Source organism: Microcebus murinus, chromosome 24 (assembly GCF_040939455.1).
Source record: "Microcebus murinus isolate Inina chromosome 24, M.murinus_Inina_mat1.0, whole genome shotgun sequence".
Classification (NCBI taxonomy): domain Eukaryota; kingdom Metazoa; phylum Chordata; class Mammalia; order Primates; family Cheirogaleidae; genus Microcebus; species Microcebus murinus.
Window position 1 is genome coordinate 29,149,002 of NC_134127.1, and position 27,976 is coordinate 29,176,977.

The 27,976-nt window shown below is 42.2% G+C and overlaps 1 protein-coding gene across 2 annotated transcripts in view; it reads left to right on the forward strand.

Moving 5' to 3' along the window:
- CSMD1 (CUB and Sushi multiple domains 1) overlaps nucleotides 1-27,976 on the forward strand; it is a 1,569,742-nt gene that overhangs the window by 1,333,815 nt on the left and 207,951 nt on the right. For both annotated transcript variants that reach the window (XM_020282735.2, XM_075997279.1), the window contains exons 27-28: nucleotides 21,660-21,851; nucleotides 27,542-27,680. In XM_020282735.2, coding sequence (XP_020138324.2) covers nucleotides 21,660-21,851; nucleotides 27,542-27,680 — 331 coding nt within the window. The remainder of the gene's footprint in view (nucleotides 1-21,659; nucleotides 21,852-27,541; nucleotides 27,681-27,976) is intronic.

The window sequence follows — 27,976 nt, forward strand, 5'->3', positions numbered from 1 at the left end:
GGAGCCACACTTGCACCCCTGAACTGTCATCTCCTAGAGACGGGGCCCATTCTGGCTGTCCAGCCACTTTTAATGAATGGTTTCCTAAGAAGGAAGCACGGAGCTATTTTGTGGCAGTTCAACCTTTTAGCGCCCTTCAGATGGGCACCGTACGGAGGTGCCGGATAATTCTGTAGCACACAGGGTCAGCCGTCGTCAGAAAACATGCGGAATCTGCACACAAACACATTCAGACTCACTCTATCTCTTGGTAGGTCACTAGTGAACCGTATTTAGGATTTACATAAGAAAATTGACTTGGGTCAATTTAATGCTCTAAAAGGTTGCTAATAAAATTGAGGTTATGGTCTGCACGGTTTTTTTTGTTTTTTTTTTTTTACCTCTGGTTTCTCTGAAGCGGTCATCTGCAGACATGTGCCTGTGGAATAGGATTTGTACGTGTGATAAAATTTCCACTGGTCTTCGGCAAAAATATCAAAGTCGGTGTGCTATAGCTATCCTGCCTCGGGGGAGAAAAAAAATTGTCCTTTATTTTACGATCATATCCCTTTTGCCTTTTGTTGTGACATAAGATTTCCTTTGTGTTCAGAAATGGTGGCAGGACGCAACGGTAGATTTGTGACTTGTCCTTTATTTGGCAAAACGAAAAGTTAATAAGGTTACGCGGTGGTCATGAGGTTAGGCTCATTTCTCTCCCCCTTTCCATTTCTATATTCTCCTGGCATATTTTTTTATAGGTTTTATATTTTAGTTATAGGCTCACCACAAAATTGAGTGGAAGGAATTCACCGTAAAATTGAAAGTACAGAGAGTTCCCACGTAGTCCCCAGTGTCACAGGCATAGCCGCCAGCATCAGCACCCCAGAGTGGTGCGTTGGTTACAGTCTGAGAACCTGTATCTACACGCCATTGTCACCAAAGTGCACAGTGTCTTCAGGGCTCACTCTTGATGTTGCACATCCCATGGGTTTGGACAAGTGCGTGATGACCTGTGTCCACCACGCAGTGTCACACAGAGTCCTTGCACAGCCCTAAGCGTCCCCTGTGCTCCACCTGCTCATCTCCCACAGTAATAGGTATTCAGTCGTCCTCCATGTCTTTTCATAGCTTGAAGGATCACTTCCTTTTAGCACTGAATAATATTCTATTATCAGGATGCACCACAGTGTGTTTTTCCATTTACTTACTGGAGGACATCGTGCATGCTTCCAGGTTCTGGCTATTATGAATAAAGCTGCTACAGATATCCACATGCAGGATTTTGCACAGGGTGTAAGTCTTCAGTGCATCTGGGTAAATACCAAATGGCAGCAACACCGGGGAATATGGCCAGAGTATGTATGCTTAGTTGTATTCCTGGCCTTTTAAAAATCTTCCCTTTAAAAAAATAATTGTTGTGGGAACCCAGAAATCTTTTCTTTTTCTGTATGTGATTTTTTTTCTTGATTCTTTCTTTTCAGAGGGCATCATCCTAATTTGGGTTTAAAAAAGTAAGACCCTTTATTATAATTATTGGAGGAACATAGACATTTTTCTTCTCCTCCTATAATTAGTTAATATATTAATGTTCAGGAAGTCATAAATGTGAACACACCCATAAAAGCTCCTATAGAAGTGAAAGTCCCTTAATTTTCTTTCATCCAGTTTTTCAAGTATGTTAATTGGAACCATATAAAATTGTCATTTTTATAGGTTAAAAAAAATGATTGAATGTTGGCAATTCCATAAGGTTTAATGTAGCACTGGGATGTGATCCATCCCTCGTGCCCCACCCCCCGGCCCTTACTAGTTAATGAATCCCAAAGTCATACTTTGGGAAATTTCATTTTAGGAGAGAGAATAGAATGTTGACTCTGAGGCTGTTTAATGGATGTTTTTTTGCAAGACTTGTCTTTAAAAGTTTATTGGAAGGAAAAAAACACAATATAAAAAGCATCACCCAGACTGTGACTCAGGAAATTTGGGTTTCTATCTTGACGTCTTATGATTAGAGACTCACCTTTCATCTCTTCCGTTATTGCTTTATTTATGAAATGAAGATATGTATTGATTTTCACGGACATTTCCATTTTCCCAAGCTCTACCTTCTGTGCCATAAGTCTTCCCTCCACTGCCCAGATCTGCTTTCTTCTCCCTGATCTGCCTGTGGCTATGGGGGCAACCGTGTGGACTCCTCTTATTTAGGGCTGTCCCCATGGGGAGCTTCAGCTAACGCTGAGTTTCTGGGGCAAGACGGGGTCCAGAAACTGAGCCTCTCGCTCCCCGGCTGCCGGTTCCCAGTGCCGTCAGCTATGCCCTTCTATCAAACCCACCGTTTTGCTTAACCCGCCAACACCCCACCCCTCCTTGCAGATTTCCAAAGCAACTGCAGGTAACCTCCCTTCTTCTGGAGTTTCCAACTCCACCTTCGTAGAGAAACTCCTCCAATAATCCTGCCGCAGGTGCACCGTGTGTGTGTCTCGTGTTGGGTCCTGCAGGCTGCAACTCCATGAAGAACATCAGCAAATGTGCGGCACAGCCACGAGTGTGCCCGCTCTGGGGCATCCTGATACAGACAGTCAAATCATGCCCGATTCCAGCTGCCCTGCACTCAGGCTGACAGGGAGACCAGTACCAGTCTGTTTTGAAAAGCCCCTTCCCCACATTGATGGCCAGGGGGCCCCGGGTGAACCCCACATGGTGAACGCAGGGAAGGATCAGGTGATGCCTTTGCACAGGTTGTCACCGTCACTCTGGCTCTTGTTTGGCTACCATGGAAACTCCCCTCCCCATGGCTCTCCCTGAGGCCTCCTTGGACAGCCCCAAGGCCAGTGCTCAGTGACCCACCTCAGAGCACCCGTCCGCTCCCCACGAAATGGAATTTGCTGGTTCTGGGGACCATAGGGAATGGGGCTCAGGCCGCCACCTCCTGAGAGCCTGCTACAAACATGACTGACACACCCAGGGTAGCTAACGTACCGGGTTTGTCCAAGACATCCCTGTTGGAGCAAGGGAGGTTCCTGTGGCCGCAGGTCTTAATTAGGAAACCGGCAGGTCTGTGCCCCAGGAGCCCCTGTGGTGGGCGAGCTGGGACATTCCATCAGCCGACCTCGGCCAAGACCAGCACGACACCCAGGCTCCAGTCCCAGCGCCCTCCCCTCTCGGGAGAACCTAGCAATGGAACTAAACTGAACCAGAGTCTTTGCCCACGGAAGGCCAGGGTCTCTTCACACAATGTGGAAAAGCTGATCCATCCAGGCCAGGAGCCTTCACTGCTCTTTTATAAGTGAGAAGAGGAAAATGTCCCATTGATTTATCTTTATGAACCTGGGACCAAAAAAAAGAAAAGAAGAGGCAATTTATGTATGAATTAGGTTGTGCTGCGGGCCACAAACCATGCTAACTTTAGAACTTAAAGTATTAGCACTACTAATGATCTTTAAATATGTTAAATGGGACTTAAAAAGAAATGTTTTCCTCCTGTAATTGATCCTTCAAGTGTGACCATCATAGCTAAGCAAAAATGACCTTTGTTTAGTCGTATTAGAGATTCCCCGGTAAGCTATTTTAACTTGACTTGATACCAGTAATGTGTGAACCGAGCAATATGAGAGGTAAGATTAAATTACTGGAGGGAAAATACTTATCTGAATATGTGTTTTCTTAGAGATATCTGAATTACCAGGTTTTTCTCAACCACAATTTGAAAGTTAGTTTTAAACCTGAATTTAACATCAATATTGCTCTACCTCTCAATCACGTAATTCCATGCTAATGAGAGGTTTTTATGTTTTTTGTTTTTTTAACTTTTTTTGACTTTTTCTCTGTTCTTGAAACACTTTCTTTAACTGCTTTCTACCCTACCGTTCTCTCTCGGTCCTCCTAGTCATGGGACACTGCCATAGACGCCTTTGCTGGTTTGCGGCTTTCCCCCAGACCCTAAAGACCAGGTGCTGTCAGGGCTCGTCCTCGGTCTCCTTTCTTCTCTATCCCCGTTCACTCCACAGGAGATGCCAGCCGACCTTCCAGGCTTCTCCCCGGAGCGTCCAGCCGGCCCCTGGACACCTCTCCCATGATGTGGGGGTCCGGGCAGGCACCGCCAGCCCACCGTGACCACACGACCCGCCCACTCCCCTGCAGAGCTGCTGCGGCAAGTCTGCCCTGCCTGGGGAAAGCCACCTCCCTTCCGCCAGTTGCTCAGGACAGAACGTTTCGGGTCATTTTTTAGACTTGTCTTGATCTCACACCCCACAGAGAGTCCAACAACGAATTCAGTAGAGTCCCTGTGCAAAGCAGATCCAAAGTCCAGCTAGGTCTCTCCACCTAGCCCCTTCACCTTGGTCTAAGGTGAGTCCAGTCTAACGGAGCCGCCCTGGCCCATTCGCCGACTGCCCCACCGGAGCAAGGGAACCAGGGTGAGTCCTGCACAGACGACCGGGGGCCCCTCGCTCCTGCCCAGTCCCCTCCCCTGCCTTCTCTCTTCTGAGAGATGTCTGCGTCCACCATCGCCAAACATGGAGGCTGTCAACACGCGTGTGAAAACCTTCCCTGATCTGTCTTCACATCACCCCAGTCACCGTCCTCCTCTCTGGCAAGCCCCTGCATGACACAGACGTGTCTCTCTCCGCCTCATGTGTCGGGTGTATGTTCCTGTCCCACAGCAGACTGGCCTCCCCTCCCCCACCGCCTTCTTAGTGAGCCCCAGTGTGGCCAAACCACCTTCTAGGGTTCCTTTAGCAGAATCGTTCATGGTATCACATCCCGTCCTCAGAATCAATGTTCCTACTTCTGTAATAATGCTCGGCCCCTGCGTGTTGGTATTTTATCTACAATCTACTAGACTTAGTTACTTGAGGGCAGAGTGTCTTGGTATTTCTAGAATATGGTATCTTCCCATTAGGGCTTAACAACAGTTCGCTAATTGGATAGGCTTGAAAATTCTCCAATTTTTCAACATTCTCCTAATGTTGAAAATATTAGGATGACTTTGATTGTGTGACAAAGACCACTTCATCTGCTGTAAATGATATGGGCATCACTGAGTGTGGCTTTATTCAAAAATTTCTACAGCATAGAAACTATTTAAATGGTTTCATAGTAACTATTTCATAGTTACTATTTAAATGTTGCTTTAATAGTAACTATTTCATAGTAACTATTTAGATGTTGTTTCTTTTAATAATAAAGCTTGTGTCACCTCTGGATTAATTTCTATCCATTGTTGACAGATAGTTACATGTAAATGATCTTTATATAATATTTATTATCAGAAGTACTTGCCCACTATAGACTTTGCTTCCACTAGGAAAGAATACATTATATCTACTTAATAAAAGGCATGTACCTTTGTTGACCTTTTCAGTGTTATTAAATTCTTTCTAATTATTTTACTCTTGATTACTTAGTAGTGTGATACCAGTTATAAACAAGGCAGGATATTTTTCATTTTAAAAACTTTACTAGCCATTTTTTTCAATGAGCATAGTTTAACCTATCATCCAATACATTTCCTCATTTCATTAAAAAGTGATTATTTCTCCCCCTGCTTCACAGTAATCTTGGAATGGGAACAACTACTTTCTACCATGTTTCCCCGAAAATAAGACCTCCCCATAAAATAAGCCCTAGCAGGATTTCTAAGCATTTGTGCAATAGAAGCCCAACCCAGAAAATAAGACCTAGTGATGGGTGTGGCTACGCAGCGCGTCTGCATGACCCATGCATGTGGTCGCAGAGTGGGAAAGGAGACGAGCAGCCCTTCTCATCTGCCCCATCGTGACAGCTACTATCCCAGAGGTGACGGAAAGGTGCGGGCAGCCCCACCCACAAGGTCGGCTCCCCCTGTCAGGTCCCGGCCATCCTGTGCGTGCTGCAAGCTGAGGCTTTGAGGGGAAAATAACACATGCCCTGAAAATAAGCCCTAGGGTGTCTTCTTGAGGAAAAATGACTATAAGACCCTGTCTTATTTTCGGGGAAACATGGTAGGCGTGTGGAAACTGCTCACTTGGCCTCCCTGCTGTGCATCTAGGAGTGTGTCTCATGTCGTACATGGACTCGGTTTGTGCGTGACCTTCACGTTAACGTGCGACGCGGATTTCTGTGCTAGAAGGACACGCCCTGGGCACTCCTGAGGTACCCTATCCCCGTTAAGGGTCCACTGTCCTGCCAGCTCCACGCAGTGTGTAAAACAGGAGGACGTGAACTGACTGCCGCAATTATGTTAATTGTAATCAGCCTAACACTTTTCATTACCACTTAATTGCGACTTAATCATGCATGAAATGCAAGAAAATGGAGTTCAGCACACAAAACCGACCTTTACTCCAGGGGTTAAGCAAACGTCAGCTGAGCCGTCAGTAGTCCGTGCTGCCTGTCGGCTCAGGGGAAATGGCTTTGCAACAATTTTGCATTCTCAGACTCTGTGAGATTGGTGTCTCCATAAATAATGGCAGTGACTTGGCAGCTACATGACACTGCTCCCCAATAAGTTAATAGGCGCATGTTCATTTTTTAAAAAAGTATTTTGTTGTTTATGACGGGAGAGGCCTTTGGTGCTATCAATTCCTGAATGGGATGGGACTGGTTTACGGGAAAGAACCAGACATAAACCCAGGGTCGGTGGTCCAAGTCCCCCCGCAGAAGCAGCCGAAACCTTTGCCCCTCGACCCTCTCGGAACCCTCCTCATGGGCCTGGAAGGGAACGGGCCATACGTTGTCATGGTGACCACTCAGGCTCAGGGACAGCAAACAGCTCGAGGCCACGGGGAGGCGTATGCACCTGTGGCCCCTGTGGTCTCCTGGACCACGTCAGAGATACGAAGAATGTGCGTCGAACTGATGGCAAAGAAGATGCTGGCCCAGTTGAAGTTCTGTGTCTCGGATTCTGTGGGACGTTGGGATTTTAGCTGGGACTCATTTTCTCTGATGTTAGCAAGATTAATCTCAAATGAAAGCAAAGAAATGAGACATGTAAAGTGGCACCTTTTCCTATTCTTGTGGGTGTTGTGTTTAAGTCTTGCCTTCCTCTTCCTGCCTGGGAGACTCAGGTTTCCTGGGAATTGGTCTTAGGACGTCTGGTCAACTCTCTGCAATATTCTCCCTGAGCAAATTCATTTTTTAAATCTCTAGGCTTGAACAAAGATCTGTAAGGTTAAAAACCCCAAGCATCTCTATTTCCAGCTCACTCCTGTCTTTCTGTGATGCCAACTAGATAAGCTCATTTGAATGTCTTGCAGACATCTCAAAAAAAAAAATAAAAGCATGTCCAATTCTGGACCCGCCTCCATGTCCAGTTGCCAAAGTAGCTGGCTGTGACCTCCGGTGAGATGGTGAGACTGATGTCACTAGCGCGTCTCTACATCCCTGGTCTGCACCCAAACTGGACCTGACCCCCAGGGCTGTTCAGAGGGTGCAATTGCATGGATTGATGATGAAAAGCCAAGTCGACAGGGAGAAGACACAATCAAGCCAGATGCCCGTTTTGAAAAAGGAAAAAACAAAACCTCTCTAGTTTCTCAGTTACATTAGAGTAAAATCCTGACTCTGCAACCTGACCTCAGATTGGTCCACGTGGGGCATCAGGCTACTTCTCTGTCCCCACGCTCCTTCCACTCTCAGTTCCTAACGCTCTTTTCCCTGTTGTTTTCGAGCCTCCACCTGCGCGGCTCCCTCTGCCCGAGCTCGCTCCCCGCTGCTTGGGTTCTTGCCAAGGGGCAGGCTCGCACATCCTGAGAGCAGACTTCCCTTGGCTGCGGGGTAAGTCAGAACCCTTTATAGGATTCTCACGCTTCCCCCTTCGTACCGTTCCCCACAAATTATTTTTATAATGTTTTGGTTGTTTCTGACTATCCTAGTTTGCAGAAGCCATGGATACTTTGTGCTAATTAACTGCATTTAGCGTCTCTGTCTCTCATCCAATGCTAGGTAGGACTGTCCCCTTCCTTGTGCTTTCATTAGTTCTTGTGCATGTGCCTGCGTTTATTTCCTGATTACTTCTTAGTGTGTAGTTATTGCTTCTGGTGAGGGTGTGAATTCCTGAGGTGAATGAATCATTATTTTTAATTTCTCTGCTCTGCTATTTCACACCCCTTAGGATGGTTCCAATGACAAGGGAAACCGCGTGACAGATGTACGTCCAATTGCATTTTAAAGCCACTTACAGATGTTTCCCCCCAAATAACTCATGTTCTCACTGAGGCAGCTGGAAAACATTTGAGGTACAGATCCCAGGAATAAACTTGGCAGCATTTGGCATTATTAGAGAGAATGTAAGCAGTCCAGATGTTAGCAATTCCATCACCGGGTGCAAGAAAACATATGTGTAGATATATTTACTTGTCTTATATATAAAATAGTCTTAGGCATAACAAAACTCATTTGAACTATGACAAACTGCATAATAGGAGAGTCCAGTGTACACGCACACATAATATCTATATAATTTTTAGAATAGACAAAGCCTGGGGCTTTCTGGCCTGGGGCTTAGCCCCATTCTTCCCAGGTATGTAACCTCAACCCTGTACATTAAAGTCTATTAGCAATAATTTCCTAGTTATTTAGGTTAAATTAGGACATACACTCTTTTAACTGCCCCGCAGCTTGGACGAGGCCTGCTCTCAAAGGCGAGGGACATGAAAGCAAACTTTGATTTCGACGTTCCCTCCAGATACAAGGAATTGTTATTATTTATTCTCAGTTCTAGAGACATGTTGACTCCGGGGAAAGGCTGGGTGATAAATGATTCAGTCTGCAGTTCTCAGATTAGGTTTTCTTCCTCTCTTTGCCCTCACGATCACCCCACTCAATTCAAACTGACAACGGCAGGATCCTGCTGACACTCGAGTGGGGAAGGCACCTGGGGCGTGAAGCCCGACTCGGGGCGGGGCAGACCGCGCGGGGGTGAGTCTCACCGTATCACACGGTGCTGAGCGCCAGGTCTCTGAGTCACCTCAGCCACCCCCAGCGGGTAGTGACACACTGAGATTGCCGGTCGGGCCCTCGGTACTCATACAGAACAGGTGAATTTGCAGAGAATGTTTAATGAAAAATCTGATCGTTGTTTCCTCACCTCAAGTCTGTCTCGTGTCGATAACGCAGGTGCGGATTGTTCGTACCTGTCAGAAAGCCAGGGGTCCGACTGATGGTTCCAGGTGTGAATAAATGTTCAGAAAAGGATCTTTGAGAAACTGAGGGTTGAAGTTTTTAATTTGGTTCTCCTTTTAGTTATTAAATAAACTAAAATATCTTTGAATAACTGAATGAAGGGGCCTTTAGTTTCGTGAGGATGCAAACACCAGGCATTTGTGGTACAAAGTTTAAACAGTATCCTTACTATTAGATGCCGTGTTCTGAAAATAACTTTAAATGGCATACTATTTTTAAATGTCAAAGAAGAAGTGTACTTAGTTTTCCCATAATGTCTAAACTTCACATGAAGTGAAGCAAAATTGTTGGAGTTTTTGCCCCCGAGAATTCACAATTCCTTTATGAAAGAGAAGTGAGTTTAGTTCACAATGCAGTCTTAACAACTTTATTGAAATAAGTGATTCAAGCACTATTGTCAACACTATTACTCGATTATATGTTTATGTTTCACATCAACTAATTTGAACAACTATATGGTAACCAATCTTTCAAACAAATATGGTGTTTCTTTCAAAAATATAGTTTCATAGCTAAAAAACATTAAAATATTTATTTGCAATAAATAGAATAGTAATGACTTGTAATTATTACCTAAAATGGACATTTATTATATAATGACTATGTTTTCTTTCCAATAATTAATTATAAGGCTCTTTGAATTCATCTGAAATAAACAAAGATCCAGTGTTATAATATATAAATATGGGAATTAGAATACAACTACAAAACTTGATTAAGCAGGAGAAAAAGTAAAAGAACATTTCTTACAGAAAGTAAAATATCTAAATTCAAAAATGAAATTTTGTGGGCAGGGAGATTTATTGCCTAGCTAAATAGCTATAATATCAATAAGGTTTTAAAAATATTTTATACATTTTATTTTTTAATCTTTTATTTATTTTCTGTCTTTTTTTTAATTACAGAATATTATGGGGGCACAAACATTTTGGTTACATATAATGCCTTTGCCTCGCACAAGCCAGGGCTACAAGTGTGCCCTTCCCCATACGCGTGCTCTGCACCCGTGAGTTGCGAATTTACTCACTACCACTGTCCCCCTCCCACCCACCTGGCACCCAATAAATATTACTTCACGTGAGCACCTTAGTGTTGATCAGTTAGTGCCAATTTGATGGCGAGTACATGTGGTGCTTGTTTTTCCATTCTTGTGATACCTCACTTCGAAGGATGGGCTCATGCTCCACCCAGGATAATACAAGAGGTGCTAGATCATCATTGTTTTTTATGGCTGAGTGATACTTCATGGTATATATTTACAACATTTTATTAATCCACTCATGTATTCTGAAACATTTCTGTGCAATTCAGCCTGAGTCTTTGCTTGCAATAAAATTCACATTCCCTATTGTACAAAATCAAAGTGATTTATTACGTTACATACTGAAATTTTATGAATTTTAGAATTCATGTAAACTTGTGTTTGATAGGTGTACTTTATGACATATTTTCATAGCTATTAAATACTTAAATATCAAGATCATTAAAGCAAATTTTTCACTTTGAACATTATGACAAACTCTTAAAGAACAGATAATAAAAGGTATTTCATATTTTCTTGTAATAATTTTGCTATTTCTGTCTATGCATCTGTTTTCACACCTGTGCTTCCATTGACAGACTAACATCTTTCATATTTTTGGAGGTTTTAACATGTCTGTCCAGGGAATCCTTGTCCTTTGATTTCTTTTTTTTTTTTTTCTTGGCCACATTAACAGCATTTATAGAGCCTCTTGGGTAAACAGTAATTGTGGTAACTGTAAAGAAGTTTTTGTTTGGTTTAGTTTTTTATTATGATCATTATTATCATTATTCCAAAAGAAATGGTCATTATTCCCAGCAATGGGTGTTGCCCACAATGGATATTGCACATCTTCATGTTTGCTGATATTTACCAGGAATTTTACAATCCTGAAATTCACGTTGCTTTTCATCACTGAGGCACATGAAGAAATACATGATTTTCCATGCTCATTCTTGAAAATCTTTTAATCCCTTTGAATTCTGAAATTAAATATATGTTGTATGCATATACTTTCATATAATGAAAAGAATTTTAGGAATAAAATAATCGCATTCATAGTCCATAATTCAAGTAAATACTGCAATTCAAATAGATGCTACTTTTTTTTAATTGAATAGTGTTAATCTGAGGTGATCGTAGATTCACTTGCACTTGTAAGACATAAAACAGAGAGATGCCACCGTGCACCCTTTACCTGGTGGCTCCCAGTGAAAACGTCTTGCAAAACTAGCGCCACCATCACCACCCAGGTATGGACACTGGTGCCATCCACAGGCAGAACGTTCTCACCTCCCAAGGATCCCGGGTCGCTCTTCCATAGCCGTGCCCATTCCCGTCAGCCCCATCCCTCCTGAACCCCTGGAAACCACTAACCTGTTGTCCATTTCTGTGCTTTGTTACTTCGCAAGTGCTGCATGAAGGGCATCAGGCAGTACGTGATCTTTGGAGACTGACCTTTTTCACTCAACACATGTCTGTGGGTGCGGATCCACAGTGTGTTCCTCCCCTCCCTCCCTCCCTCCCTCCCTCCCACCCTTCCTTCCTCCCTCCCTCCCTCCCTCCCTTCCTCCCTCCCTCCCTCCCTCCCTTTCTCCCTCCCTTCCTTCCTTCCTCCCTCCCTCCCTCCCTCCCTTCCTCCCTTCCTCCCTCCCTCCCTTCCTCCCTCCCTCCCTTCCTCCCTTCCTCCCTCCCTCCCTTCCTCCCTCCCTCCCTCCCTCCCTTTCTCCCTCCCTCCCTTCCTTCCTTCCTCCCTCCCTCCCTTTCTCCCTCCCTCCCTTCCTTCCTTCCTCCCTCCCTCCCTTCCTCCCTCTCTCCCTTTCTCCCTTCCTCCCTCCTTCCCTCCCTCCCTCCTTCCCTTCCTCCCTTCCTCCCTCCTTCCCTTTCTCCCTCCCTTCCTTCCTTCCTCCCTCCCTCCCTCCCTTCCTCCCTTCCTCCCTTTCTCCCTCCCTCCCTTCCTTCCTTCCTCCCTCCCTCCCTCCTTCCCTTTCTCCCTCCCTTCCTTCCTTCCTCCCTCCCTCCCTTCCTTCCTTCCTTCCTCCCTCCCTCCCTCCCTCCCTCCCTTCCTTCCTTCCTTCCTTCCTCCCTCCCTCCCTTTCTCCCTCCCTTCCTTCCTCCCTCCCTCCCTCCCTCCCTTTCTCCCTCCCTTCCTTCCTTCCTCCCTCCCTCCCTCCCTCCCTCCCTCCCTTTCTCCCTCCCTTCCTTCCTTCCTCCCTCCCTCCCTTCCTCCCTCCTTCCCTCCCTCCCTTTCTCCTTCCCTTCCTTCCTTCCTCCCTCCCTCCCTCCCTTCCTCCCTTCCTCCCTCCCTCCCTCCCTCCCTTTCTCCCTCCCTTCCTCCCTCCCTCCCTTTCTCCCTCCTTTCCTTCCTTCATTTTATTTCAGAATATCATGAGGGTACAAATGTTTTGGTTACACAAATTGCTTTTGTACCATTCGACTCAAAGTTTTAACTGTGCCCATCATCCAGATAGTGTGCATTGTATCCAATAGGTATGAACTTACCTGTCCCGTCCTCCCCCGGCAACATGTTTGATTTGGGATGAATGTTAGTTATTTCCATGTGTGCAGGTAAGCGTTGACTGATTAATTCCAATTTATGGCAATTTATGGCAATACATGGGGTGCTTGTTTTTCCATTATTGTGATACGTCACTTGGAGGAATGGGCTCCAGCTCCATCCAGGGTAATATATTTTTTTATGCCTGAGTAAAACTCCATGGTATACATATACCACATTGTATTCATCCACTCATGTACAGATGGGCACTTGGGTTGTTTCCACATCTTTGTGATTATGAACTGTACCTTGTGTTCCTTTTCATTGCTTCACAGTGTTCCTTCAGGTGGATGCACCAGTTTGCTTGGTCATTCGCTCAGGGAGGGACCACTTTGTTACTTCCAGTTTGGGGCTCGTGTGAGTTAAGCTGCCATAAACAGTCATGAACAGACTTTCATGGGAACATAAGTTTTCATTTCTCTGGGATCAATGCCCAAGAATGCAATTGCTGAGTTGTGTTTCGTTTTTAACTGCCAACATTTTTTTCAGGATGGCTTGTGCCGTTTTACATTCTCGCCAACAATGCCTAAGTGATTCGGTTTTCTGCATGTTTACTAATATTCGATATTTCTATGTATAACATAAAATTGTCTATAATGCTTATAATAGCTAGAAAAAAGTATATATTTTTTAATTTTAGCTGCACTCATAAGTATGCAATGATATCTTTTTGCATTTCCCTAATGGCTAATGATTTTGAGCATCTTTTCATTTGCTTACTTTCCATCTGTGTATCCTCTTTAGTGAAATGTTTGGGTTTTTTTTTCATGCCTTTTGCCCATTTTCTGATTGGGGTTTTTGTTTTTGTTTTACTCTTGAGTCTTGAGCATTCTTTGTATATTTAAGGTACCAGTCTCTTGTCAGGTACGTGGTTTTCAAGTATTTTCCCCCAATCTGTAGCTGGTCTTTGCATGCTCTAAACAGCAAAAATTTTTCAATTTTGAAGAAGTCTAATATATCATTTTTTTTTTTTTTGCTTTTATGGGTTGTGCTTTTGTTACCATGTCTAAGCATCCCTCGCCTGGCTCTAAATCCTGAAGATTTCCTTGTATATGCTTTTCCAAACGTTTTACAGTTTTACCTTTTGTGTATAAAGCTATGATCCATTTTAAGTTAGGTCAAGGGGTTTTGTTTTTGTTTTGTCTTGTCCAACACTCTAGCACTGTGCTAACATTGAAGACACAAAGGCAGAGGTTTGTCAAAAGTCGTTCTTTCCCTGAACTCTGTCCCTGCTCTTCGAAGGGGACGGGGGTCTCAGTGGACTGAGTGTCTGTAGATATTGAAGCACTTTGACATTTTCAGAAATGAAAGGAAGAATGTCTATATTTAATTCGGTGGAACTTTATGGAATTCAGACCAATCTTGTTTCTCTTAGACTCTTTTAGGCTTGAGCTGATGCACCACAATGGGTGTGAAGGTTCCTCTTTCTGTGTGTTTCCCAAACTTTGTCAGCCCAAAAGTGCTGATGTGCATTTAATAAAACTCCACCTGCTGCTTCACGTCTATCCTGCGGAACACAAAGGCAGCGAGCCTCAGGAAGCAGTTTCCTGACCGGTGCCAGAATCTTACCCAAAGCAGCCACTTCTCTAAGACAGTGATCATCACCTGGTCATACGTGTAAAGACGTGAATTCAGGGTGAGGACCCAGATAATAAACCACGTTTTCAGTTTTCTTTATTCAAAAACAAGAGGATGTAGGGTGACTTACTAGGATACAATGCTCAAAAATTAAAAATAATATATGAAATAAAAAAAATTTAAAAGAAAAAAGAAAGCCTGAGGGTCAATGAGAAAGAATTATGTAAAGAAAATGCCATACAAATGCAAAGTGCTATTATGTAACCCGTTGTTCTGCACCAGGGCCAGCATATCTTTTCTGTAAAAATCCAGACAGGAGCTATTTTAGGCTCCTAGAGCCCTGTGGTCCCACTGAACTAACTCAGCTCTGCAGCTCTCGTGAAAACCAGCACAGATGACGCAAATGTGGATGGCCATGCTGGGTTCCAGTGAAACTTTATGAACCGCTGAGATTTGAATTTTCTGTGTCATAAAATAACATTCTTTCATTGATCTTTTATAACCATTTGAAAATGCCAAACTATTCTTAGCTTTCAAACTGTAGAAACAGGTGGTGGATCAGGACGTGGTTTGCCAAATTCTGTTACATCAGTGAAAGCAAAATCTGTCCCTTAGTGCTTTGATGTTTGCATTATGCCAACAGATAAAAGCCAAACTCTGTAAAATAATTTTAAAGAGATTTATTCTGAGCCAAATTTGAGGACCATGACCCGGAGCCACTCCCCAAGAGGCCTTGGGCAAGTGGACTCGCTGTGACTGGGTCACATTTGGTTTTATACATTTCAGGGAGACAGGGGTTACAGGTAAAGACATAAATCAATGTGTGGGAGGCATACATTGGTTTGGCCACCCCAAAAGGTGGGCCATCTCAAAGCGGGGGCTTACAGGTCATAGGTGGGTTTAAAGATTCTTTGGCTTGTAATTGGTTAAAGACATGAAGCTTCGTCTAAAGGCTTGGCATGTTTCCACATAAGGAGCTGTTATCAGAGATAAGCCACTGGCCATAGATTTATTGTGTAAATTGAGGACCTGCAGGTTTGTCTCACATACCCTTAGGCCTGTTAATGGGTTGCAAAGGATGTCCCCAAGAAGGGAGGGGCATGATGAGCCGTGTGGGACCTTCCTCTTCCTGGCAGACAATTTAGTTTTAGCATATTCCTTTGGACACGAGGGAGGGGTCCATTCAGTCAGCTGGTAGGGAGGAGGGTGAGCCTTAAAATTTTATTTAGTTCACAATTAGACTCACCAATTCAGTACATGTGAGGATGGGGCAGAAACTCCAGTATCTAAACTCCTAAGCACACAGTGAAGTTTCAAATATGAATGTGTGGTGTCGAACGAGAAAAGACAGCTCATGTTTAAATTAGCCGATCCTTATAAAGGAGTCGCAACCCCATCTACAGTGAAATAACTTACCTCTCACGGGCAAAGCAAATCTAATACTAATTGTTCAGTCCGATCATTCTGAATACTTTAAAACTTAAAGAAAAAAACCTGGTAAGCTAGAGATTTCCTTGTGATTCTTTGTAAAGCAATGCATGAATCAGTTGGATTTTCTTTTTTTTAGTCTAAGATTTCATTCAGCGTCTGTGCGTGTTAATTTCAACCATAATGAGATGTATTTTTTTTTTCTTTTTTTGAGACAGAGTCTCACTCTGTTGCCCAGGCTAGAGTGCCATGGCATCAGCCTAGCTCACAGCAACCTCAAACTCCTGGGCTCAAGCAATCCTCCTGCCTCAGCCTCCCGAGTAGCTGGGACTACAGGCATACACCACCATGCCTGGCTAATTTTTTCTATATATTTTAGTTGGCCGATTAATTTTTTTAGGAGAGATGGGCTCTCGCTCTTGCTCAGGCTGGTTTCGAACTCCTGAGCTCAAACGATCCGCCCGCCTCTGCCTCCCAGAGTGCTAGGATTACAGGTACGAGCCACTGCGCCTAGCCATGAGATGTATTTTAAATGTGTTCCATTGTTAGTTCCACCCATAGGCCCAGAGGGAGTGTCCCTGCCTGCTGTCTGGCCCTGGCTGCTCTTCTCCCCACAGGGAAGAGAGAATGTTCTAGTCCATCCTCTGGGTATCCCAGTCCCTGGAGTCTGGGAGTCTGCTAGGGACCTGCTTCCAGTCCCATTAGTACTTACTTAGTACTTAGTACTTAATGGTCACTTAAGCTTTGCTGATCTTCAGCTAACCAAGCGGTAAAAATGAGACCAACATCCAAGTTGCGAAGTCTCTTGTGTCTTAGCAAAATAGAGAAAGAACACAACTTTGTATGTAATTATATATATGTGTGTGTGTGTGTGTGTGTGTGTGTGTGTGTGTGTGTGTGTATCCCAGCATCAAAAATGACTAATTAGAAGGAGATCGTGGCCACTCGCTTCCTGTCCTCCCACACTGTCCGAACTGCGGGAGGCAGAGTTGGAGCCATCCCTTCCTGGAAGCGGAGCCGCATCTAGTTTGCTCCAGCAACGGGCGGTTCCAGCTGCGGCTGGCCGGGGCGTGGAGATGTCCCCTCATGTATTCATGGACTGTGGAAAGTGCCTCTGTGACTTGAAATATTCTGGGAGTCCCTGGGGAAATTGGAAAACACCCTATCCATCACCTCGGGAGCAGAGCTGCCTTTCTCTACGGTAGCAGAGGGATAAGACTGATGCAACTAAATATATCGTTTTCTTTTTTATGGCAAGAAGCTGGAAGGCTTCAGAGTCCCCAAAATCCCATTTGCAAAAAAAATATATATGTTTAAGAAAGTAAGGAGCAAAATGTATGTCATGGCACATATAAGAATACGGTCTTAAAAGGGAAATGAGAACTTGCTTCAAGGGCAGTTCTGGGATGACCCTGAAGGCAGAAGGGCCACCTCTGACAGGAGCAATGTCTCTGGGTGGGGCGTTGGCGTCCGAGTCCGAGCTGTCACCTGGAACATCCTCCCACCATTCGTAACGAGAGGAGAATACAATGAAATTTATTTCAAAGACCAGCTGATGGTTTCCCATTGCATTTTAAAACTTGTTTCCTTTTTCCTTCCTTGAGCCTTCTGGTTGCTCTTTTAATCCAGTCTGGATAACCCTAGGAACTTCTTATCTGTGATTCTGGAAGGAAAGTGTGAAGGTTAGGGGCTCATTTCACTCTGAGTAAGCCTTAGTGGCTGATTGACTTACAGATTATCTTGAGCAGCTTTTGAGATATGCGAGGTGAACATGGACATCAGCTCTGAGTACGAGTGGAACCACCTCCCCCCAGTTCTCACTTCGTGACGGACACGCTTCAGCTAATCACGTGGGTGCAGTGTTTCTGTTCATTATGCAACAGGAGCTTCATGAACACCCAGCTCCTTGGTTGCACACTTCATTGTTATTATTTAGATGTTCCAAGTGAAAATTTGGTTTAGAAGTAGAGGTTTCTGGGGAAAATGTGCTCTATAATTACATAAGTGTAGGATGTGCTGGATTAAACAAAATTTTAACAAGTTTCTTCGCCGTACGTAAGCTCTGAGCCCCTAATCCCTGGCGTGCGATGGAAACCTCCGAGAGAGTTGCCGAGCCCACAGGATCTGCGATCTCACTGGAAATAGCCTATTAACTCCCAGCACAGTGTCCCCAGACCTTGTCTTTGCATGGCTGATGCGTCTGGTGTCTGTCGAGATGCTCGTTCACACACCAGACCTGAGCGCTTTTGTGTGAAGCTCCTGTATTGGGTTTCAAGTATCTCAGCTTTTAATAAATATTGAACAAAACTTGGGACAGAAAAATAGTAACAAAAAGAATCTCATGATTTTTAAAATTGTAGTAAGAGTCTCATCCACGATCTCCTACCTTCTAAACTTTTATTTTTAAATTAGTGTAATATGGTATAATATTCATTTTGTTATATAAATAGTGCTGTGTTTACTACAAATATCACTTTATCATAACTATTTTTAACTCTATATTTATTTTTAAATCATTTTACTTTGTATAAACTGTGCAGAAATTGTCACTTGGACATTAATACTTGATCATACCTCTGACCACTTGCCTGAGGAAAGGGTGAAATTTCCTTTGGGGATGTGACGTTCAGTACAATGGGTGAGATTAAACGTATGATAGAATTGGCTCATGATTGTTTTTCTGAAGCCCCAAGAAATCTCAGTGAGGGTAAAACACAGGAAGATTGTGAATTCTGCAGGAACATTACTCAAAGAGTAAATCAAGATGGCAAGTGAGATCCTGGCTCCATGTGAGAGCCGCTTTGGTGTTGGGGGTTGAATTCTGTGATTGCTGTTCTGTTCCATAAAAATCTGTGCCTTATGGGTAGGACATTCATGGCTTTCCAGCTATGAGCTTTGTACCTGCAAATCCGTCCACTGCCACCCCAGTCTTCTCTTGGATTTTAGCCTCGTCTTGCAGCCTTCGAAGCTGGTGGGAAGAAAGTATGAAAACAGAACCACCTCCCTCCCGTGATTCTTAGATGACATTTCCTGCTCTCTTCCTGTTGAAAAACCTTCTCTGAAACCCAAGTACTGTCCTCTTGCTGTCCACTGAGAACTCTGTTTCCAGGTGAAAAAACAAATAGTAACAGTACATAATGAAGGATTTTAAAACAATAGCTAAACTACTTAACAGCAATAGCATGTGAATAGGGAGGGAGGGAGGGAGGGAAAGCAAAGTCTTCACCTTCCTCCGCAGGGGAATCCCCTGGTGGCTGTGGTGGTTTCCCCACATGGGGCAAACCTGGAGGGAAAAACAAATAAAGTCTTCTAAGGTTTTGGAGAAGAAGGTAAGAATATTATAATGAAGCATGGTAAAATTCCTATGAAACCAATTAAAATAAAAGAAGGAGAAAATAGAAATTGATCAGTACCAAAGAAAGGAGAAATAGGTAGGAAAAAAGGGAAGGGCATGTAGACAGCACAAGCTACGATGGTCGAAATTCATCCAAACAGAGCAGAAAGTTTCATGAATATAAGGAATTAAACCCTCCAATTTAAGGAGAAGTTTTAGATTGAATTTAGAAAACGATCTAACTGCACGCTGTTTGGAAATGACAATCCTAAAAAGTAGGACACACAAAAATCATTTGAAAGACCCATTGTATGCTATTGCTGGAAGGCTGAGTTTATGATACCATCAAGAATTTAAAGAAAGTGATAATACCTAGGGATAGAACGAATGTGGAAAAACTCATACCCGTACAATGCTGGTTGCAGTTAGAGTTGCTACTGACCATATCCACGATAATTAAAATTATCATACTTTTTGATACAGCAACTCCATTTGGAAATTACATCCCACAGGAATAAAATCCCTGATACATAAGTAAATACAAAAAGAAAGAAGGGAAGACAATAAACATGAAATCCAGGGAAGCAATTTCATCCAGAGTGGAGGGAGAGGGTGAGATGGGGAACGATATACATTGATAATATATGTGTAATATTGAGTATTAGCAAATATTCTATTTCTTAATCAGAGTTGGTAAGACAGATGGCCATTTTGTAGTTCTTACTGGGTTACAGAGACCCATTTGTATCTATATCAATGCATCATAAAAACCAATTAGAGAAAAACAGTGAGTGACTGAGGCAGCATCTGCCTTCAATTAGCTTAGAGAATCAAGGCGAGTTAGCAGGTCTTCACACTTCCTCTTCACAAGAGACTTTGTAACTTAGATATTAGTCTCATTTTGACTGATTGGTTAGCTGAAGATCAGCAAGCTTAAGTGACCGTTAAATACTAAGTAAGTGCTAATGGGACCGGAAGCAGGTCTGCCCAGCCGTGGCTCCTTGATGTTTGTACCATGCGGTGCTTTGTAATGGGGCTTTGATCCTGTAATCTGCACAGTGCAACATTCCTTCTCTCCTGAGCTGTCTGTTCATTGCCTCCCCTATTAGGCTAAAAATCCCTCAGTAGCTCAGAGCAGGTCTTGTTCCTTTTTTGCGTCTCCTAACCCTTTATTTAAATGGGTTTCATGTATCCAGCCATATGTATATATAAAACAATGCTCCAGAATCTATAAAACAAAACAACAAAAAATTCAAACCTACTCCTTAACCTTCAATCTGCAAGCAGTAGGCCGGCCAGGGGGATGGCATGTATCTGGGGCAAGGTGCCTGTCCTCCTTCTGCGTCTCTCCCGTGAAACGTGGCGCTGTAGACACGCAGGAGCCCTGCACACAGCAGCCGTGCAGAGGAGCGAGCTCAGCCAAAGTACAAATGGAAAAAAAAAGATTCCTTAGCTTTAGATCTTCCTCAGTTTTAGTATAACACGTAACACAAGGCAGTTACAGAAATTGGAGAAAATAACCACTATTTCTTGAGGTCGTTCCATTTCAGGGTGATGTGGGGTTTAGAACTATGGCGAAAGTTCTGGGCTTGAGGGGGTCTTCAGGGAGTAGGGACAGGCAGGGTTGGTGGCCGCCTGTGCCTCATGGTTTTAGGTCCACTGATGAAGAGAAGTTTCACGTGATTGTCAGAGCCTAAGTTTACAAGGCTCCAGCACCCTCCAAAAGCTCTCTGACCAGTCTCTTTTGCAGACGCTGGCCTCTACTCAGCTGATTTGAAGTTTTATATATATATATATATATATATGTGTGTGTGTGTGTGTGTGTGTGTATACACACACACATATATAAACACACACATAACATATAAACACACGTAACATATATATACACACACATATATGCACACACATAACATGTATACACACATATAACATATATATGCACACATAATACACAAAAAGACAGGGCATCATTTTCAGAGCTTTTTGTTAATATGAGGGTGGTGACATAATTTACTCTCCAGCTTGGAACTTTTTTGAGAGTGAAAGGGGTGAATGGTTCTACCAAGGCAACAGCACCTATGGGACCTATGGAATCCTCCTTGAAACTGAGCAGGCGTTCCTCTCTGCCTGCTAATGTTATGACATCAACGAAGATTATTTGTTCCTCTTTGAAGGCATAGTCCTTCAGGGAATTCTTCCTATTTTATTTTACTCAAAGTTCCTTGAGATTGGTTTATTTTTCATTCATTTAACTTGCAGTATGTGGTTTCATTAAAATATCATTAAAGAGAACATCAGAAGGCAATGTCCATATATGCATGTGGACTAAGTATAACATGGTACCATGCCTTGACATAGTCCATAACTAGTTGTATTGTCAATGACAGTTTGGTAGAATTTATTCAATGTAAGCATAACAAAGATGCATGCTATTTAATGTATCCCTGTGAAAAGAAATTATTTTCATGTGTTCATGTGTAGATAAATGATTTATTATGCCAGTGAAGAGGGCTTCCCTGCACAAGAGTAACTACCCCTCCCTGCATGGAGAAGCTGTGTTTTCCGTCATTTGACCTGACACTGTCTTTTCTTTGCAGCTTCCATCGCATCGACCTGCAACGACCCGGGCATGCCCCAGAACGGCACCCGCTACGGAGACAGCCGGGAGGCTGGAGACACCGTCACCTTCCAGTGCGACCCTGGGTATCAGCTCCAAGGACAAGCCCAAATCACCTGTGTGCAGCTGAATAACCGGTTCTATTGGCAGCCAGACCCTCCCACATGCATAGGTACCGTGCAACAGAAAATAGAATTTTATGTTTGGAAATGAATGCATGTTATCATTAGAATTGCTCTGTGTGAATATATCATTTCCTCAGAAATATTTCTCAAGAGTTTCTTAGATGTCCTCTGGCTCTCTGAGACTCTACTGAAATCTTATGGTAAACCTTTAAATTTTATTTTATTAGGTGAGCTAAAGGAAGTCGTTTACTTCACGCCCAGTAATTGACACTTACCTTACATCTCCTATTTTTAACAAATCTTTTATGAATATGGATCAGACTACTGTAATTTAAAATTCTGGGTGACTCAAAATTCATGACCTTACCATTACTGTTCTCATTTTTAATATAGAAACATGCCCTTAAGCAAAACCTACTCACTAAAAAGTACTTTCTCTTTTTACATATTTTTTTCCCTATAATAGTAGTACATTTAAAAATAGAGTCCTGGAAACTAGAAATTGCACTTCTTATGTTAAAATGAAGATAAAAGGTGAAACTTGTTTCTGAAATGTATTAAAATTTTATGGTTTGATCTTATAAAAAAGCATAAATGGTATTACAGACTTTGGTTTGAGTAGTAATCTAAGACAATTTATCACAAATATGGTCTTAGGATATTTTCATATAAAATAGTAATTACATGTAGATTGTCACTTCGATTAAATTATTTACCATAAAATTCCTAGAGTATAACATCTTAATTTCAAAAAGAAACTCTTCTAAACATTATTGTTTTAATGACATATCACAGCTTAGTACTTCTTCATAATCTGTTTGAAAAAATGTAAATTTTAATTCATCTGTGCCGAGAGAAAATGATAATGAAACGGAGGAGCCATTTTGCACTGGGTGGCCTTGGGGAGGTTTTGTGGTTTAAAGTGATGTTCATTGTCGGACACACAGTGGTAGAGAAACTCGCGTGGTCTTGGGGAGCTATGACCCAGGCCCTTTACTTACTGCAAAGTGCTTGTGGTATTCTGAAGGTGCACGGGATTTGATAGCTCTGCATCTCAGCATTCTCTACCTGTTTGGGAAGCTGGCTGTGTTTATTTAATGTGCTGCCCTATGTTTGCGTTTCATGCTCTTGTTGCCAAGATGGTCACACCTTTTATTTCCAGCTGAGTCATCAGGAGACTTGGAAGATTTCTGCTTGTTTTTTGTTTGTTTGTTTGTTTTTAAGCCTTTTTTTTTTAAGTGGAGTCATAACCTATCAATGCGACAATCATTTTAAACCATTGGCCTATTTTTAAGTTAGGAAAGACTTTTTTTTCCCTTCTATTTTGCATGCATTTAAGGCCATGGGGAAATACAGTAAAGGGCAGTACAACTAGAGTTTATCTCTTTAAGGCCGTTTATCACCTCACAGTAATTAAAACACATGATTGTAAAATTTGACCCTCTGCCCAACTAATCTATCTTTGTTAGTTCATCTCTTAGTTATCTTATCTTGACCAACAACTAGCTAAGCCAATCCTCACCAAAGATGATAAATGAGGCTTCCTGTGTCTTGAATATTAGCTTCAAGGATAAGTTTGAAAGCACTTGCAGGCAGTTGAGCAATCAATTATTTTGGCTGCCAGACCTGCCTATACACATAGATACTATATAACAGGAAAATGGAAGCTGTATATTTGGAAATAAATTAACATTCTCTTTTTACTACTTTTTTTTTAAGAAATCAAGTTTATGTCACCTATAAGAAACTTGCCCTAGCCTGAGCAAGAATGAGTAAGACCCCATCTCTACTGAAAATAGAAAAAATTAGCCGGGAGTGGTGATGCGCATCTCTATAGTCCCAGCTACTCGGGAAACTGAGGCAGGAGGATCCCTACAGACCAGGAGCCGAGGTTGCTGTGAGCTAGGCTGACACCATGGCACTCTAGCCCAGGCAACGGAGCAAGATCCTGTCTAAAAAAAAAAGAAAGAAAGAAAGAAAAGAAACTTAGCCATAAGGGCATCAGCTGATTGTTTATTACTACTTATGTAAATTCTATTCTGAACATTCCATGTACTCTTTAATTTTCTTAACCCTTTTTTGTATAAAAAAATAGTACATGTTTATTGCAGATATTTTACAAGCCATAATAAAGCAAAAAGAAGAGGGACAAAGCTGTCATCTTTTCCCCTGGAGACAATAACAATTAATATAAACATTCATATATAGACTTTATAATTATCTTACTATTAATATATATAACCTATTTTAAAAATGTGTTTAAATGACAGCATCCTGCATGATTACTCTGTAAATTGCCCTCTTATCAGTATGTTGTATCTTTTGTGTTATTTTGTATTGTCTGCTGGCTTTTCCTGACTACATAGTATCTCTTTGGAAGGCAGCTTTGCTCACAATTGCACTATCAACAGGATGCCTAGTATCTCTTTGTTTCAATCTACCAATATTATTCCACTACTCTCATTATTACACAATGAACTTGTCTCAACCTTTTCCCAATTATGAAGATAGCTACAGTGAATACCTGTGTTGCCCAACACATTGTGATTATTAATGAATGACATATTTCTGGGACTTTTAAACATTTTTCCAAAGCACTTTTAGAAAGGCTTGAACAATTAACATTGCCATCAATCATGTATGTTTGTTTTCCCTGACTTAGAAAAAATAGGACACATGACAATTCTTAATCTCATAATTGAATATGGGCAGAAAGAGATGATTCTCTGTTTTAATTGGCATCTCAAATTAATAATGAGGTTGAACTTTTTTTCTCTTTTCATATGCTTTTTGGCCCTTTGAATTTGTTCTCTCACAATTGACCTGCTCGGTCTTTTTGCATTGTCAGTTCATGCTCCCTATTCCCAGCTGTTCTCTGTCTCTCTTCTATACCATCTCTTAGCCTCTCCCCTGTTGCATGTGGGAGACATTTTCAGGAGCTTGCCACTTGCTGTCGGGTTTCCCTGTGTTCCGCCTCACTTTTTCACGCTTCCCAAATGACTTCTATCACGGAGTCTCCTCCTTTTGGTTTCCGGCTGAGTCTTAAAGGATTAAGTCTCTAATTCCAGCCAGTGTCTCTCAGAAGTCTCTGTTTTCTTATGTAACCTGCAATCACCATTTCCACCAAGTCCAAATTCCAAAGAGCTCTGAGAAGCAAAACCCTCCCCTAGTTTGCTGAAACTCATTTGGTGGTGGCAGTGCGTCCTAACCTGCGGGCGGCCATTTGGAGAGGCCCTTACTGAAGGGTGTGATGTTTGAATGCTGCGATGCAGCAGCACTGAGGTGTCTCATCGCAGAGGCTGCTCCCACCCTGGTGGGGGAGGGGCTGCTGTATGTGTGGTGGGGCGTAAGGGACTGAGGATTGATGGGAGTGGGTGGATTTTATCTCTCTGCCTGTTCCTTTTGGAGAATTTCTTAGCATCTCAGGGTTACGTTTTATACTAAATTCTAAACTCTAACCCTACCCAAACTATTTAGCAAGCTCCCTAATTAAAACCTAATGAAACTAGGCCAGACACGGTGGCTTATGCCTGTAATTAATCCTAACACTCTGGGAGGCCGAGGTGGGAGGATCGCTCAAAGTCCAGAGTTCGAAACCAGCCTGAGCAAGAGCAAGACCCCGTCTCTACTAAAAATAGAAAGAAATTAATTGGCCAACAGAAATATATAGAAAAAAATTAGCTGGGCATGGTGGTGCATACCTATAGTCCCAGCTACTCAGGAGGCTGAGGCAGGAGGATTGCTTAAACCCAGGAGTGTGAGGTTGCTGTGAGCTAGGCTGATGCCACGGCATGCACTCTAGCCCGGGCAACAGAGTGAGACTGTCTCAAAAAAAAAAAAAAAAAAAAAAAAATCTAAGGAAGCTAACAGGAAGAGCCCCACACCAAAAGAAAGAATGACAAACAAGGCAAGACAGTACTACTTAATTCCACTTTAAGCTTTTAAATAGCCTCATTTAAAAGTGCCTCCTGGGGCCTGCATGAATAAGACAAGATATCCCCTTTGTTTGTTTCAAATCAATATTTGGATCATATCCCTGAACTCTTCCTGCTGGTAGCGCCCCGCAGACAGTGCCCTGAATCTGTCATTTTTCATCTTTCGAAACCGCATGGAGTAGAATCTTCTAGACCTTCAGGTACCTTCTTTATCCACCACCTCCCTAATTGGTGCACACTTGTAATGCTCCACACATCTGGGGTTCATTGTCCTGCCAGAGCTGATGAGACCATTGTTTCCACGTGGTTTACTAAAATAAAACTGCATACTAGGGAAAATAGGGTTTTAATCTTTTTTTTTCCATGAAAAATATATTATTCTTGATATATATATCTGTAAGAATTTATTATAAATATTCCCAGTGACATTACTCAGAGTTTGCCCGTGATTAGATTTTAAGATTAGGACAAAACGTACTGGAGTTAGTCATATTTCAGATTATGAAAAATTAACTCTTCAGGAATGTCAAATGAGTGTTTAAAGACACATCCATCATGGAAAATTTTAAAGTGTGTTTCTTCATCTTCCTTTATCTTATTTACAAAAGAGTCTTCTTTTATATGTGAGGGAAAATATCACCAATGAGGGCATTTTCTTCTCTACTTATTTATTTTTCCTAAATACATATACAATTAATTATGCAAAATAAGATATATAGTTTAGAGAAACACTGATTTAATTGGGGTGATACTTGAAAACCACTTTGTGACAGACCATAGTATTCGACATAAAGAACCTTTAAACCCAGCATATTTTTGCGCCTTTCTAAAAATGTGTATATTTAGGAATTTTGCAGTGTTTTAAAACCTTCCATGTTATGGAAGATTTTAGAGAAATTGTATCTAATAAAATGAGACAATCCTGAACACTTTCAGATTCAAGTACAAAAATTGGCTTGCCTATTAACAACATTGATCTTTATAATTACTGCCTTACTAATATATTGATGACTATAAAAAAACTAAATTTATCATCATATAAACTGCTTCTCTCTAATCATATAGGAACCATTGTGATCAAATAATACTTTTAGGGCTCAGCCTCATTGAGTATGTGTCACTAGATGTCACTTAAACTTTCTGTGGTTTGTCATTTTGAAATGTGAGGACGTTAATCCGAGCAGGGGTTGTGTGAGAACATGACATGACATCTATTCGTTCATCCAACAAGTATTTCCTGAGTACTTATTCTGATCAAGAAACTACTGAGGCATTGGGGATAAAACAATTAACAAAAATTGGAGACGATCTTTGTGCCACGTGAAGTGTGTGTTCAAGAGTAAATAAGCATGGGCTTTGTGAACCTTAAGAAATGGCAAAAGAATTAATGTGACCATACAGTGATATTCACGGGGATTTTTTTCTGTCCAAGTTTTCTGTGTGTGAGTGCTTGCCGGTAGATGTGGGAATGAAGTAGTCTGTTCGGTTTCTCAGGTGAAATTTAAAGTTAGTTACAGGAAGAACATTTTGTTTGTCAGAAGTTCGAAAACACTTCCTAAAAATGAGGTGGGATATGATATAAAATTCATTAACAATTACATGAAAGATGTTCAGACTTCCTGGGTCTTAAAATTTTATCTGGATAATTGATAACTCCACATACAGTGTCTTTGATGGGACAAAATACTAATGAATGAACTTGTTTTTTTTTTTAAGAGTTCTGTGATGTCTCAGTTCACGTTTACTGCCTGGCTGGCGTTCTCTGTCCTAACTTTTTCTCTATAACTTCTGTTCTGTGACAGCTGCTTGTGGCGGGAATCTGACAGGCCCAGCGGGTGTTATTTTATCACCCAACTACCCACAGCCATATCCTCCTGGAAAAGAATGTGACTGGAAGATAAAAGTCAACCCAGACTTTGTCATCGCCTTGATATTCAAAAGGTACCTTCTCTTGCCGGAATACCTGTTATCAGTAGGATGTTAAATGCCACACTTCACACTACCTAAATACTACTTCATTTATTACTTCATTGAGTCTCCAATTTTACATCTAGGCAAACCCTAGATTGTGCATCTAATAGATAAATCCAGGTTGCAAAAGGACATGAATGGAAATACATCATTATGCTTGAGAGTAGACACGCATAGCTTACTTTTCAATACTGTCTATCTTGCACACAGTGTGCTCCCTACAAGAAGCCTTGATTTGCAGAATATGCCAGAAAAGTAATAAAAAT